The sequence below is a fragment of the Poecilia reticulata genome, chromosome 16, assembly GCF_904066995.2.
Source record: "Poecilia reticulata chromosome 16, P_reticulata-male-v2, whole genome shotgun sequence".
Lineage (NCBI taxonomy): Eukaryota > Metazoa > Chordata > Actinopteri > Cyprinodontiformes > Poeciliidae > Poecilia > Poecilia reticulata.
The window spans coordinates 2,521,002-2,536,556 of record NC_088845.1 but is presented as its reverse complement, the minus strand read 5'-3'; the positions used below and the strand labels follow the sequence as shown (position 1 = coordinate 2,536,556).

At 41.3% G+C, this 15,555-nt stretch overlaps 2 protein-coding genes and 1 long non-coding RNA gene across 9 annotated transcripts; 2 read left to right on the top strand and 1 right to left on the bottom strand.

Moving 5' to 3' along the window:
* LOC103477568 (uncharacterized) lies at positions 1-4,961 on the top strand. Its single transcript, XM_008430733.3, has 4 exons — positions 1-627; positions 1,293-1,604; positions 1,689-1,788; positions 3,127-4,961. The coding sequence occupies exons 1-4, from the start codon at positions 255-257 to the stop codon at positions 3,524-3,526; spliced, it is 1,185 nt and encodes a 394-aa protein (XP_008428955.1). The 5' UTR covers positions 1-254; the 3' UTR covers positions 3,527-4,961.
* Positions 4,962-5,060: 99 nt separating this feature from the next.
* On the bottom strand, positions 5,061-15,354 carry LOC145555309 (uncharacterized). 5 transcript variants are annotated; one of them, XR_014091436.1, is made up of 5 exons: positions 14,680-14,780; positions 8,271-8,341; positions 7,646-7,732; positions 6,467-7,526; positions 5,061-5,409 (listed from the first exon to the last, which is right to left on the bottom strand). It is a non-coding gene; the product is annotated as an uncharacterized LOC145555309 (long non-coding RNA). The 5 variants fall into 5 exon arrangements; XR_014091435.1 differs by having other exon boundaries at positions 7,397-7,526; XR_014091438.1 differs by lacking the exon at positions 7,646-7,732 and adding an exon at positions 15,232-15,354 and having other exon boundaries at positions 5,061-7,526; positions 8,260-8,341; positions 14,680-14,786.
* On the top strand, positions 6,987-12,978 carry rpz (rapunzel). 3 transcript variants are annotated; one of them, XM_081616949.1, is made up of 2 exons: positions 6,987-7,232; positions 10,701-12,978. In XM_081616949.1, exons 1-2 carry the CDS (start codon positions 6,987-6,989, stop codon positions 11,394-11,396), a joined length of 942 nt encoding a protein of 313 aa, XP_081473075.1. In that variant the 3' UTR covers positions 11,397-12,978. The 3 variants fall into 3 exon arrangements, with proteins under 3 accessions (XP_081473075.1, XP_008428950.2, XP_008428954.1); XM_008430728.3 differs by having other exon boundaries at positions 7,056-7,127; XM_008430732.3 differs by lacking the exon at positions 6,987-7,232 and adding an exon at positions 7,523-7,711.
* Positions 15,355-15,555: the final 201 nt, after the last annotated feature.

Genomic DNA, 15,555 nt, shown 5'->3' with positions numbered 1-15,555 from the left:
TTAGAATGAATGTTTAAACGAAGAAGAGAGGGACTGTTGGACCCCGAGCTGTTTATTGGGAAACAGTTTGAGCTAAATAACTCTGACTTTTGAACAAGCCTTTGCTTAACGTGGTTTTACACCGCAGAACTCACTCGGATCCGCCATTTTGTCGTGGTTCCAGCGGACAGCGGGGGCTCAGCTGGTGGTGCTGCTCTTGTTCTTGGTGGAGCTCCTCCCGCTGCTCGGCTCACCTCCACAGGTCGCCTCTCAGGATGAATCTGGTCGAAAACAAAACTCTGCGCTCGCAGCTTCACGACGAGGAGGCGGTGGTGGTGGAGAACGCCGTCAGGCTGGCGATAGACTCGGTGCTGAACGTGTTGTACGGGGTGAACAGCGCCAGGACGCGGGAGTACCAGCGGATGGTGGCCGACAGGGACAAAGAGATCCAGCGGCTGGAGGGCAGGCTCACGGAGATCGAGCGCGAGCTGCAGGTGCTGCGCAGACATGGCTGCACGTGCGGGTTGTTCGAGGCCGGGAGCCGGACCTCCGCTAACCGACAGACAGGGGAGCAGATCCGGGCTGAAGCAGGGGGAGTGGGCCCTGAGGTGGCAGCAGGACCGCAGGACTGTGACCTGAGCCTTTCCTGTAAGCGCCCACGGACGCGTCTCTCTAAAACACGAGTGAAAAGCTACAAAAAAAAAACACGCAGATTAGATGATGTCATCACTAAACCCGAGTAAAAACACTGATGACAACTCAGGTGTCCTAACTTTAACCTAGTGTAGCCAAAAAATTGTACTCAAGTAAGAGTAGCTCTACTTAAACATGTTTATTCAGATAAAAAGTAAAACGTACTCAAACCTTTTAAACAAAAACAAAACTGTAGAAAATAAAGATTTACGTTGACTTTTTCAGTCGACATAATGCTGATTTAATATTTAAAACAGTTGTAATCAGACTGACAAAAAATATTTATGTTCAAGTATTTTTAAGACTAGTCTCACTAGGTGTGACTGCTGGTCTGGTATATTTATTTATCATTCAGTGTAAGTTACTTTTAGTGAGTAGCCACAAAGTTTACTCTACGTAAGAGTAGAGATATTGATAAATGTAATAGAGCTGCACCAATATGAAGAGAAATCATTGAAGGAAGAGTTGTATGTGACGTCCATAAGTCCACAATGAGAGAATATAAAACATTTAAGGATTCTGGTACAAGTGGATGCCCCAACAAATGTATAACACGGACTAATAATATATGATCTACTGTGTTTTTTCTTAGTTATTTACTGCGGCTTTTTCTTCCACAGTGGGCGTTTATCCTCGACCCTCGTCTCATTTCCCTTCCCAGTACCACGAGTCGCTCCTCCCATCACCGCCCAGCTACCTGGGCATAACCTCCACCTGCACATCCCGCTCCTCGGAGGCTTCAGGGGGCACAGAGGCCACCAGGAACCTGCCTACATCTCCCAGCAGCCTCGTGGTGAAGGAGGAGCCCTGTGATGTGGATGCTGTCCTGATAGAATGGGAGCTGAGCGAGGAGAGAGCTGCAGAATCTCAGGAGCAACCAGGAAGTCCGTGTCCGGACGAGCAGAGTCCTGATCATCATCATCATTCACCAGGTGCTCAGAATTCATGCACACTTATATCCTAATTAATATGTTTATTTTGTAAAAACATCTAATGTTGCATCCCACCTCTCTTAGTTCCTGCAGATCATGTGGAGAACAATGAGGGTCATATGCTGAGGGAAAAAACTCCAGTAAATCCTGCTGGTTTTCAAAGCTCTGCAGGAGATCAACTGAGGTGAGACGCAGATTATAGCTAAATAAATACAGAAAATAGTTACCATTTTCATTTTTTTAAAGATTTAAGTGCCGAACGGAAACTGATCCAGCCCAGAGAGCGGCTTTATTTATATGTAGATCCAGACTAGAGATGCAAGTTATTGATTAATGAGTTAATCCAAAGTTGATTGCTAACTTGATCAACCTCCATTTTCTTAACAAACTGAGTTTTCTTCTGAATCATAAGGAAAAAAATGTTTCATATATGCTGAATTAAAAAAAATCATTTTGTGTCAACTGTGTTAAATACAGTGAATAAACATAAAATTGTGGTTTTCTCATATTATTAAACTTAGACATATTTATAAAATATAACAAAACAAAAACCTCTTAAGTTGTTGAAGAGAAAAATAAAAAGATGAATTCCCCAAGAACAGAAGTATTGTCTGGTTTCTCTTTAAAGGATGTTAAAACTTCACTCTAATAACTGAAAACAGTTCTCAAAATCAACCGTCCTCATAAAACGGCATGTTTTTTGCATCATGTTATGATTTTTGCTGCGTTATTTCCTCTGCTTCTCTGCCATCACATTGTCGCCTTAGTAACACATCGGTGATTTTTGAATAACAGGTTCAAACTACGATCGTGGTGTACGATGCCGTATTAGAGCCACTGCAGAGAGAAAAAAACAGGAGTAAATTTCCCCCAAAAAAACTACATTTTTAGATTAATCTCAGAAATTTTCAAGGAAAAAAAGTCTGAAATTTCTGCACTCAAACAATTAAGGATTTGAAAATGAAAACTGAGAAATTTTGAGATTTATCTACAAAATTGTCCAGAAAAAAGTCGGATCGTTTTCAAACAATGTCACTGAATAACTCCTCGTCTGGTTTGCAGCCGGCACTACAGTTTCAAGATTTTTGAAACTCAAATGTCCAAGTTTTTTTCTAGATTACCTAACTCTGAATTTATCAGTTTTTCTGTATAAATTTACTTTTTTTTCTACCTGCAAAGTCTCTAATATGTCGTCATAAAGGTCAAACGTCAGGAACTTGTCAATGTTTTGTTAACCCCATAAAGTTAATTTTGCATCCCACCCGGTTTGGACCGTGTCTCTTTCTCGTTCTGGTATGGTGCCGCCATCTTTGTTTCTGTATCAACTGGCTCTGCTTAGGAATGAGCTGTGACACCTTCTACTGGATGGCGGCCAAACTACAACACTAAAAGACGGTCTAGATGGGCGTTACTAGTTAATCGCTTGGAACGGTTTTTAATCTACAAGTAATCGTAAATTGATTATTGATTTTTACCCGATTCAGATCGATCTTGATCTTTTCCCACCTGTCGTCTCTCTTAGGAACAAAAAGAAGAATGTTCCCACGTCGCAGCTGACGGAGGAGGCCCAGAGGCTGAAGCGGGCGGCGTGGAGAGCAGCTTCCAAAAGATACTACGCCCGTAAAATCGCCCGTCAGCAGGCGAGCCTCCATGGCGGCGGCCATGCAGCAAGCGCCCAGCGCGGCTATTTGGTGGAGGAGCGGAGGAAACGGATGATCTCAGACCTGCCGGAGGAGTCCCAGATGATGCGCAGGGAGATGTGGAGGGCCGCCTCCCGGAGGTACTACGACAGGAAAACGGCTCGCCACCCCACAGAGGGCCTGCAGTACGGACACCTGATGGAGAACCTGAACCCTGCTGGAGCCACGCAGGGGCCCAACGGAGAGGGGCCCCTGGTTATCACTGGAATAATGTGCAGCTGATGATCACAGTCGTGCTTTTACAAACGTTTTTATTCAGATTCCAGGGTTTATTGGACGTAGGGAGACCAGGTTCAAGTAACTAATCAAATCTAAAGGGAAGGTTTAGTAAAAAAACACAAACTTTCCAGTCAAATTGTTACATTTTTGTGGGAATATCATGAAAACTGGAATGAAAAAGCATCTAGAATACGGCTATATCTAAAACTGACTGCAGCAGACTGACTGGTTCAACAAGCTCATCTGTGTAAACTTTGTTTAACTCGTACATCTGACATCCATCGATTATGAAGGAAAACAGGATTCCAGGTTCTTCAAGAGGAAAAGGAAGAGATTGCAAGATTACCCACAATTTACTCTGATTTTTACTAAATTTAAAGTTTATCCAAGAACATTGTATTTGATGATGCGCTTCCTGAATGAATTATTTTTTTCATAAACTCGATGTTTTAGCTGCAGGTTTCTTCTCGTTTCCTCTCCACCATCGCCATGTGATTGATAATCCTGTCACAATAAGCAATTAATCAGTTAATCACATGATGAATTTAAATAAGCTAGGTGATTACCTTTATAATGATTCATATTTTCTGAAGGACAGTTTTAACAGAGACATCAGAATCCATTTTATTTGTGGTTTTGGTTGTAAGTTGTTTTTATTTGCTTTTTTTATGGTTTTTGGTTGTTTTATTGTCTTCCAGTTCCAGTGTGGAGTGTTCTGTAACAAATTTTAGTTTATCAGTCTTTCCATTATCAGTATAGTAGATGAAAATGGTCTCAAAACAACAACATTATCGTTCCTCTGGGATGATTTGTTCAGTAAAATCTGTTACTGATTGAACAGAGTTGCTCTTTCTAAATGATTGTTTGTGTAAAACGGCTTTCTGGTGTTTTGACTCAATCCAAGTTGAATAATAATATCCAAACACATAAATTAGCTGCTTTTACAAAACTTCTAATTTTGAGTGATGTTATTTGTATTATTTTTGAGAGAGACGAGAGATGGATAATTGCTTTCAAAAAACATCAAAGTTAACATAACTGCAATTAGCAGGTTTTATTTTTGCAGATGACATTTGATTTACCGACATGTTTTCTCCCGTATTGAAGGAAAAAGAACCCGGGAATCTGAACTAAAATTATAATTTCAGTTTTTCTTTCCTGAATTCAACATTTCACTCAGATCATTGACGTCATCGGCCTTCCCTGCTTCCGTTTTTACTTGTTGAACCCTGAGATCTTCCACATTCATCCTGATGTTGTACATGTGCAGCGCCCCTGGAGTTCAGTATGTGTTACTGCACCTGCCAGCGGCAGCGAAATGATTCCCGTTTTTATGTTTCTAAAAATGATCAGCTGAGTTTCTACTAAAATAAATCTTTTCATGTTTTGTACCTCTCTCTATTTTCCACGTGTTAAATAATAAATATATTTAAATGCAGCTGTGGGATTCAAATTTCTGGGTTAATTTTTAAAAGTTCATAAAATGGGATTTCAAAATGACCTTTTATTTTTGCATAATAAAAAAAGAACGCAGTAATATGGATTTAACTTTTATTATTAAGGCACTGTAATGAGCATTCATTTACATCACTTGCAACTTTACCAACAATTTATATTTTTGTGTGAATAAACAATTATAACAAAAGAGGAAAATATGAGATTTTACATATTGCACTTTTATTAAGAACTTAAGACATTTCTTATTGAACATGTTCCTTGTGTGTGAAAAACAATGATAAAATCATTACTTAGTCTGAATAAAATAATGTGAAACAACCAAATGAGGTGTGAATGTAGAAATGATCGCCTGTTTCTGCTGGTTTCTACCTGATTCTTGTCCTGGAGTGATTCCTACCATCGCTCCTCCATCTGTGTGTCTTTCAGCGCTGCAGAAACAAAAACATAAAAATACAAAAACATGCATCTCACATCACAGACTGTCAGCCTGAATCCTGCGCATTACGCTTTCTGACTGCGGCCCAACGCGCAGCTGCTGATGTTGCACAAGTGTGGTCTTTCCTGCAGAATCATGACTGGCTGTTTGTCCCACCATGACTGCTGTCTGGGTCTGAAATGTGAGCCGCTGTTCAGCTGCCGCTGCGCACATGCGGCTGCGCACATGGCGCTAAACAAAGCCTCTATATGTGCGGATGTTTCCACCAGCAGCAAGATGTGAGGCGCGATCCTCTCATTCATGTCTGCAGATATAATGAAAGCTTTGTGGTTTCTAACGGACAGAGCTTCTTCTGTTCCTGTTTTATGCGCAGAGTGACGCGCAGGAAGAACCGCGCCGCTGGTGTGCCGCTGTGTGTCCAGGGTTGGGGTTTCAGATAGGGGGGTGGGGGGGATGGCAGAGGATTTGCGGGTGTTTGTCGCCGTTCTGGACACGCATGGAGGCGGACGCCCGTCCTAATGGAGCCTGCGTGCGGATGTAAACATGCCGGAGGCAGGGCCACTTCAACGCTGCTGCTGCTGCTGCTGCTGCTGCTGCTGGAGGCGGCAGCATCATTTGCATGCAGGTTTGTTTTGGGGAAACGTCCTCAACGGTCGGAGGAGTGAACACACCCGAGGATCCGCTGATTTTATCCGCTGCAGAAATGGACTGAAGCCTCCTGAAGCCTGGCTGGAGGCGCAGACTGAGAGGATTTCAGCGCGCTGACTGGATGCGGTCACTGCTTTTCTTTACGCTTTTTCGCTTTTCTGCTCAGGCAGACCGGACCTTTACGTATTAATGTGTGATCCAGAGCTAGTAGCATCTGTTTATAAGCATTTAAGCAGTAAATACTTATAAACAGATACAATAATAAGCTGCATTTCCGATAAAGCTACTGCGCCTCTAGGAATATTGTTTTTCCTTTGCGCTCTTTAAATTTGACTTTATTTGAGTGCCGCTTAATATTTTTAACCCAAATTGTAATATTTAGATAAAATTTGAATTTTTACCTTTAAACTCTGATGAGCTTCTTGTTTTTCCCTCCCTGGAGCCTTTGGAGAGTTCTCTGCGCCTCTGGATGCACCTGCTGAATTTGGAGAGGGTCTAACTTGGATTCGCTGCGCTCTTTTTGGGTTTCACTGGATTTTTATCTGGATTTTAAACTTTCCGCCACATTTTCAAATCTATTCCGCAACAAAAACAGCCGGTCTGACCAACAAGGCCCATCAGTTGTGCTTCTGCAGGCTTCCTGAGACGCCCCGGGGTTTGGAAACGCGCTGAAGTCAGCTGAGCGTCTCCAAGAGTTCAGCTGCGCACTCAACGACAACTGCGTCTCTCTAACTGTTTGGCTATTGGGTGGAGCAGAAGAAGTGTGAAATTTAGGGGGTGGGACGGTGTATTTCCAAGGTAGGGGGTTTCATTATTTAACTCATTTTAAATGGTATTTTTGGTGCCATATTGGTGCTTTTATCTATTTGAGGCCCAAATAACCTTATTTTTCATTTGGAGGGGCTAATTTGGATTTAAAAAATGGTTTTGTCCAATTTGATCACCCCCACATATTCAACATACATGGAAGTGTCCTTTTTGCAGGGATTGCTGGGAAGAAGAAGGAGGGTGTCGAGCTTGGGACTTTGGAAAGGCAGTTTTAGTCAGAGCCAGTTTGAAAAGGTAAGAAATCCTCTGCTCTGCTGGGACCAATGGGGCCCAATGTCGGCTGGGAGGCAAATAGAGACTCTTTACTCGGGATATATGGAGAGAAAGTCAACTTTTCAGGTGTATTTTGGTGTATTTGGTGTGTTTTGTAGGCAGGGAGGGTCAGGGCTCTGGGTGTGCACCAACAAGGAAATACGGAGAGGTAGCTAGGGGGAGCCATAGCTGCGCAGGAAGGTGGGCCTGGGCTGCTGCTGAGGGGATGTGCTGCTTTTTATAACACTCACAAACAAAGAACTCCGGATGACGCTTGATTGTTGGAGGATTGGGACGTTGGTTCCGTTATTGTTTGGGGAATTTCAGCTTGTGGGACCGTCTTCCTTTGGGAAGTCTGTTAGCCAGCAGGAGGAGAGAGGCCTGTAGAGGAAAACAGTCAGAAAATATGGTCAAATCCCAGAAAACAACCCAAAACCAGGCACTAAAATGTAAACTGTGAGCTTTGGGCAGAACTTGCTGAAGGACCAGAATATATTTACAGTTAGCCTAGCATTGCTGTTGTGATTGAAGACATTCAAGATGGCCTCTGTGCTGCCTGGAAACAGGTGAGAAGAGCCTGGCACTTCCTGTTCAGACAGTCAACCGTCACATACACGGTTTTTAAACATTTTATTATCTCCAAATAACTCCTAAAAATCCATTTATGCATAAAATGTGGGCCTTATGTGTGTTCTGTTTCATTAGACGTGCTGAGACTCCTGCTTATAAAGGCTGAGCTGTTGTTGGCTGGCTCACTTTACAGGTTTTCCAACAAAATGACTGTAATTGGTCTGCTTAATGAGAACTAATTAACTTTTTAATTGAGTTTTATAATTTTAGCTTGAAAGTTGGAACTAATTCCTGCTTTAAAACACTAAAATATCTCACAATCATGACGTTTAGTTGGTTGAGGTTATTATTTTTAAAGCTTTGCAATAAATATTAGGTCAATTAAATCGGCACAAAGGGTTAATTTAGAGCTAAAAACAGCCTTTATTGGGGGTTTACCAACCTAAAGTCACAAAATACACTTTAATTCTCATTAAGTAATGATTACAAAATGCAATATTATTGGTAGATAAATCATATTTGAAAAAGAAACACAAGGACTAACCCTTTAGTTACCTGCATTATCTGTTGGAGTTTGTTGTATTGTGCTGAGAAAAACAGATTGTCTCCTTTTTCCAGTGAGTTTTCTGAAAGAATAACAAAACAAGACGAGTTAAAATACAGAGAGTAATCTAATTGTCTTTAAACAGCAAATGTTTAGACAAGGGGTCATTTATAATCATTCATATTATTAAAAAAATGGCCTCTTTGAAGCAGCAGTATAATGCAGTATAAATGTGTCTCAGAACAGTTGCGATGATTTTATTTATTCAACACAGTCATGTTTTCAAACACACCAAACAAGTTTAATTTGATCTATTTAAGTGTCTGAAAGTTGACTTCCTGAATATTAAAAATAAATCGGGTAATTCTTGCAGATTAAATCCATTTAAAGTCCATATTTGGCCCGTTTTTCTGCATTTAAAGGGTTAAGCCTGTGCGGTAGTTTCAGTCCACAGCTGTGGTGCTGAAATCACATGGATGCTGTGGATGTTTCTGGAAAGGCGGGTGAAATGCCGCCCCCTTGTGGCGCTAACAGGAAGAGAAAGTAAAACGGAAAACATGTCGCCCTGTGGCCTCGGTGGTTCTTTGATTATCAGAACCGCTGCTGTAATGTGGCTGGTTCTGGTCGGTTCAGGAAGTAAAACACTGATTACTCCTGTAGGAGTTTTAAAAATAAGTCATGGGTGTCAGATATCCCACCCCAGACTAAGCCTGAGATCATGTTGCTTCCGTTACGTAATAAACACGTTTAGCAGCGGCGAGCCGCCCGCCAGCTGCTGGTCGTGTCACACAGGAGCTATCGGCTCGGTCCATAGAAACCCACAGACAACGGCCTGGTGCTGAAAAGCTGCGTCATGAACAAACATGGAGGCTGTTAACTCCTTCATGGCTGCCAACGGCACCCAGACAGGGACAAAAATCTGCCCACCGGAGTTAGAACGTTCCAGAAGAGTTCAACCTGCAGCCTTTTTTATCCAGTTCATTCAGTGATCATGTTTAGCAGAACCAGGGATATAAAGCTATGGTGTTATTAATTATACATCGATTGGGTAATGAATACTCAGCAGAAGATGCCATCTTCAAAAAATGTATTAAATTATTGTTCAGCTAACCACTTTTGTTGTCGCCATTTTGCAGACTAGCTTAAATGCTGCCAGGAGGAGACAGGAGTACGGTAATTAGCCGTCAGCTGCCGTAAACTGCTTGTGTGGAGGAAAAACAAAACACATCAGTTGAAAAGGCTAATATTAGATTCATAAACTCAAAAACAAAGTATGTTTTAGTTTTATAAACGCATGATATAGTTCCAGGCAATTAGAGTTTTTTCCCCATTAATTACCATTTTAGTTTATTTCAGCTAACAAAAATGTTTTCTCAATTTCAGTTTTCGTTATTTTGTTTGTTTGGGTTAAATATAATAACCTGGATTCGTTTTTTCAGGGTTCTAATATAGAGCGTAAGAGAAATGGTGACAGAGGTCCAAACGCCACAGTAATACGTTTCTATTCCAGCCATGATTGGAGTTTGAATTGAGCTGAAGTCCCATAAAATTCCCATCATCAACTGGATCAGAAAGAGTTGAGGCTGATGAAACATGGAACCAGCTACAGTGCTTTATTTACTCCGTATTAATGTTGTACTAAAAGTTTAAAATGTGTTTTTCATCATTATGATTCTGAAAAAACAAAACAAATGAAATGTTTTGTTTTCTTTGAGATGAACAAACAGCAGTGCGCCTCCACAAGGCGGGCTGAATGAGATTGATGAGCTAGTTTCCACGGTAACGTAATGGAGATGAGATGCATGCGAGCAGTGGGGCGTTTTAACGGGAACAAACACACTTAGCAGCTGGAACCAGGCAGAGCTGACGTCCGTTAGCAGGAGTCTGTCTGTGGACCGAACCGAACCAGGAGAACAAGGAGACCAAAGACTCACTGCTGCTGCTGAAAACATCGTTTATAAGGGAAATAATCATTAAAAAATCTAGTTGTGTGTTTTATTTTGGGTAGCTTAAGTATCTTCCAGTTCCAGAACTTGTTATTGTGGCATTATGAATACAGATGTCCTGAAAATGATCGTAAAACAACAATATTATCGTTTATCGCCATAATTACCGGACAATTTAACGTCTAGTAAATGGTAAATGGACTGAACTTATATAGCGCTTTATCCGATCATTTTTGACCACTCAAAGCGCTTTACACTAGAGTCACATTCACCCATTCGCACTCACAAACGCTCACACATTTATACACCGATACGCAGCTCGGTAAGCAATTTAGGGTTAAGTGCCTTGCCCAGGGGCACATCGACACGTGGCAGGAGGAAGCTGGAATCGAACCTACAACCTTCCGATCGCAAGACGACTACTCTACCCGCAGAGCCACAGTCGCCCGTAGGTTTTTTGTTATGCTGACTAATCTTTCCCTTCCTCTGCTGCAGATCATCGACACCATGATGGATGAGGAGATACAAGACGACCACAGCAAGCTGAAGCAGGGCCTAGTGAAAGTCCTCCAGTGCGTGGCCACCATCTCGTCGGCGGCGGCCGTGGTCAACCCCATCTTCGGCGTGGCGGGCTCCCTGATCCGGGTGGTGCTGCACCACGTGGACGATGAGGACATCCGCACGCTGAAGCGCGAGTTCGGCTCCGTCCACCAGAGGCTGGACGAGCTGTCCCAGCAGAACCGCCGGACGCTGGTCCAGATCGAGAAGGAGACGCTGGACGGCCAGTACTGCCACGTGGAGGAGAACCTGAAGAACCAGTTCAGGAAGTTCATGGCCATGGTGGAGGCGCGGCCGGAGCACCGCAACGGCAAGAAGGACGACTTCGAGGAGAGCTACGCCAACGACCTGGGCGACCAGAACCTGCACACGCTGTACGACGGCGTGGTGGGCAAGCGGAAGCTGTTCAGCCGGCCCATCCTGGAGGTGTACCTGAAGCACTCGCAGGGCGACCGCCGCGTCATGGAGCGCCTCTGCACGCGCCTCACGTACCTGTTCTGCATCGGCCTCATCGCCCTGATGGGCTACTCCGCCATCATCGGCGACGACGAGGAGGGGCTGAGCGAGGAGTGGGCCGAGAAGATGGAGCACGTGCAGGAGAAGATGCAGGAGGCGCTGCGCAGGTGCACATGAGGAGGAGGAGGAGGAAGAGGAAGGGAAGGCTCAACATTCCCACTCCTGCTCTCTCTTTCCGCAAAAATCTCCTTCTTACCGCGCGACCCTGAAGGCAACGTCTACCAAATCCCGCTGCACGCAAACAGGCTTTTGATTGGCTGCTTTCACATCACAGCCAATTAAAGCTTAGAGATAAATTCACCTTAATAAAATAAACACAGCATTTAGACACAAATGTGCATTTATGGGGCAGAACAGAATCTAACAGAAGGAAGAAAAAACAAAATATCACCAAATATGTTTGTCTACTTTCTAGTGCAAATATGTGAGTACATTTAAAATTAGACAAAACTAAAGTATAAGCTTGTTTTAAGTCAATAATTCATGTATCTAGATGAAACAAAACCAGTTCCACTGGCAGATCATTTTCACCAGTAACAACATTTTTTCTGTTTCCAGTGGAAAAATCTGCCAGTTCAACCAGAACTTTCTGTACTGACTTAAAATAAGCTTATTCATTTATTACCTTTTAAGTTGGTTTTGTTTTATTTCTAGTGTGCTAATAATATATTTGGAGTAGAAACTAGACGCATTATTTGGTAAGACTTTGTGTTTTTGCAGATAAACTCTATAAAAATCAGCCTATTTATCATGAAACTGCTTTAAAAGCTGCATTAACATGAAATATCTGCTTTTTGTTTCCATTATATTAATAATATTTCATCATATTTTCCATGAAGTGTCGACGTAAAGTCCAGCTTCAAGATATAAAATCACATTTCTGCACTTTGTGGAGTTACTGGCCTTGTGTTGGGAAGCTTTCAGGGGGTTTGGGAAGCTGTTGCCACAGCAACCAACGAGCGTCTGGAAGTTTCCGGAACGATGAATGTAAAAAAAAAAATCATGTATGACCTGAGATCACACTACCACCTTCACGTCTTTTTTTTTTTTTTTTTTACATATTATTAATCATCTGTACACTATTATGAGCTGAGATCTTTATGTAGCTGATAAAACTTTATTTTATTGATGGTTAGAGACACTAAGTGCTTTTGTTTCAGTCACACTACATTTTCTTCTCTGTTGGGAGGAAATCGGTTACATTTTGGCGACTGGCTTAATCTGTGCAGTTTTAGTGTAAAAATCATGTTTTTGTTTCCTGTCTGCAGCTTTTTAATGAACACAGGAGAGGAACCAAGTGTTACACTTATATCTGATTGTTTTACCTGTAAGGTGTCACATAATCATCACTTTTTTTACCCTGAGTGCCTGAATGTGCCAGTACCTGCTCCTGTTTTATATATTTTATACGCCACCGGGTGGGGGGGGGGACGAACCTGCAGACCACAGTCCAGATTTGTTGTCCATAGTTTTGGGTTTGTGTTCTTGGGTCGAACTCGTCTGAACGGATCAGGGTTGTGGTTCTGGATCGTCCCACTTATTGTTACACTATTAAAGCTTAAAGCGCTCTTCTTTACGTGGAGGAAAACTGGACCCTGAACGCCTCCTGACATGTCGGATATGTGAATATGTTCATGTTTTTTTGTTCTGTTTGGGTTTTTACATGTTTGCATCGACATAAATAAAGATGTGAAAAGAACTTATTGACTTGATTATTTCACATACTGATCAGTTTTACCATTGAATGAAAGCTACTGTAGCTACAAACACATGCACAGTATATATGCACTCTGCATTGTAAGAAAATATGTTTTAAAACTCAAAGTTTTTATTTTAAAGTCATATTTCTATAAGCTGTAATTATATTCTGTAACTTCTTCATTTGGGAATCTTGTAATCTGTTAATCTGAGAGGTTTATAGTCCAAACCTGAAGTTTGCAGAGAATAATTAGTTTTTTTGTTCATTTTAATCATTTTTTCACCAAGAATTTCAAAGCTTTGAACCAACGTTTTAGTCCACAGATTTTCTCCTTTAGTGAAGAAATAAAATCCGGAGTCCAGAAACATCTTTTTGCAGCTGAATCAGGAAACTGAGCTGAGGAACAACAAACATCCAGGAATAAACCAGGTTCAACTTCGAGTCTTAATCAGTCAAATGGAGATTAAATCTGATTTACAGATTTCAGGTTTGAGCTGAAATTACAGAACAATTTAATCTAAAAAGGTATAAATTTATACCTGCAGACATAAAAGTAAAAGCATCTCAAATTTAAAACTGTTTTGTGCATAAACTAATTTTTAAAAATGTTTTTATGTTTTACATTGTTAGTTTCTGAACTTGATGCTATTTTAGTCAAATTTAACAAACTTTTTCTGTGTTCTGAGCTTTGATGATATTATTATAAAAAGTGTAACTTGAATCCAAAGTTGATCATTTTGTAGAGAAATGCTAAATGAGGTGAACAGAACCGAGCCGACATGCAGGCTGGAGTCTTATTTCAGTCCCTGCAGAAGCTGCAGCAGGTTAAAGTTCAGATCCACAGAGTTTAAATTATTCAGCGACACTCAGATGTTCAGTTCTGACCTCACTCTGCTGCATGTCTTTATTTTTAATCTGCTTTTTATTTCTGCAGTGAAAACTATAAGATTCTGCTTCAGGGCAATGTAAAAGATTTATGATTTATAGAAATATGACAGAAATGTGATTAATATCAGAGCATGGAAGGAGCTTCAAGTGAATAAAATAAAAAATGATATGAGTTTGAAACGTATTTTCTAATATTTTGTTTTAAAAGAACATCAGTATGAGGACAGCAGATATAAAATAATGGCTAAAAATGTCCAGAATTCTCTCTTCTGGTTAACTCTCTACATTATTTACCATCTTTATTTGTTCATTTGATTAAATTATTTGGATTTTGTCAAATAAAATCTGAAAACTGTTATTTTAAACGTGAAACAAACACCAATAATTCAGTCAGAGTTCCTGACTTTCAGTGTTCAGCCTAAATCTGAGACTTAGATTTCAAAGTGTGCACATGCAGAACCAAATGAATGAAACAGAGATTTTTTTAAACCGATAAGAAAGTTATTTGTCCTCAGAAAATGCGTAAATTAACGTGCATTTTGCTCATTCCTCCACCAGGGGGCGAGAAAACACCTGTTTTCGGAGCTAAAAGCGTCACATCTGCGGTCCTTCAGTGAGACAGAAGACTTTCTGCTCAGAGACCCGCAGGACGCAGGGCGGGTTATGTCCCTCTGGGTGACCCTCATGGGTCTTTATCCAGACGAACAGGTCCGACTGGCACCGCTCGGAGTTCGGGAACCAACCAGCAGGAAAATGTGCGTTGCAGGAATTTGTAGAACAAACAGAGACGCTATAAAGACTTGAATTTCTCACCTGCGCTGCGGATTATTAAGGATCTTTGCGCCACATCATCATCATCATCATCCGTCATGTGATGAAGCTTTTTTCCTCTCTGCTCCTTGCGGTGAATCCATTTTCACCTGAAGAAAATATGAATCATTTCATGAGTTTTTTGGCTGCTTTAAACCACATGACGGATTTTTGCGCATCAAAGTGAAACAATAATGAAATGTTTTCTGATTTGAGGAGAAATAATTCATGTTTGTAGGAAAAGGAGAGCTTCAGATGTGCAGGCTGGGTGTTTTCATGGCGCGTCGTGCGCGCACACAAGAGAACAGGGAACATTTTAAATATAAAGATAATAAATCATCTGAGTAATAAAGAAAGAAAAATAATATAATGAAATGTCAGATTTAGCATTAGTTCTGTTAGTTCAGTGCTTGTAAATAAAATATGTGTGTTTTCCTCTGGTTTTAAATCGTGAAATGCGCTCAAACATTTACAGCACCGGGTACATTTTAGGCCTCAGTGAGTTTTAAAAATCATGTGTATCATATGAGGACAGCAGATATTTCCAGGTCTTACCTTCTGTTTGGATCCGTTTAAAAAACGTGAGGAATTTGCGCCAAAAACGCAATAAAATCTACAGAAGAGCTTAAAAAATGATAAATAAACATGTGCGAAAACTAATCTAATAAAACAAAATCTCTTTTGTTGGAGAAAATCAAACGTTCCTCCGTTGAGGGAAGGAAAGAAAATGGACCCTCCGCAGATTTTTGCGCTCTCTCTCTCTCTCTCTCTCTCTCTCTCTCTCTCTCTCTCTCTCTCTCTCTCTCTCTCTCTCTCTCTCTCTCTCTCTCTCTCTCTCTCTCTCCTGTTCCTGCCTACCTCGCTCTCCCTTTTGCAGAT

Excerpts from the sequence above, each read along its gene's own strand:
- LOC103477568 (XM_008430733.3), top strand. The coding sequence starts at position 255 with ATGAATCTGGTCGAAAACAAAACTCTGCGCTCGCAGCTTCACGACGAG. Across the intron at positions 628-1,292 it reads CTGTGACCTGAGCCTTTCCT|TGGGCGTTTATCCTCGACCC; the intron begins GTAAGCGCCCAC and ends TTTCTTCCACAG. Across the intron at positions 1,605-1,688 it reads TCATCATCATCATTCACCAG|TTCCTGCAGATCATGTGGAG; the intron begins GTGCTCAGAATT and ends CACCTCTCTTAG.
- rpz (XM_081616949.1), top strand. The coding sequence starts at position 6,987 with ATGGTTTTGTCCAATTTGATCACCCCCACATATTCAACATACATGGAA. Across the intron at positions 7,233-10,700 it reads AGAGAAAGTCAACTTTTCAG|ATCATCGACACCATGATGGA; the intron begins GTGTATTTTGGT and ends CCTCTGCTGCAG.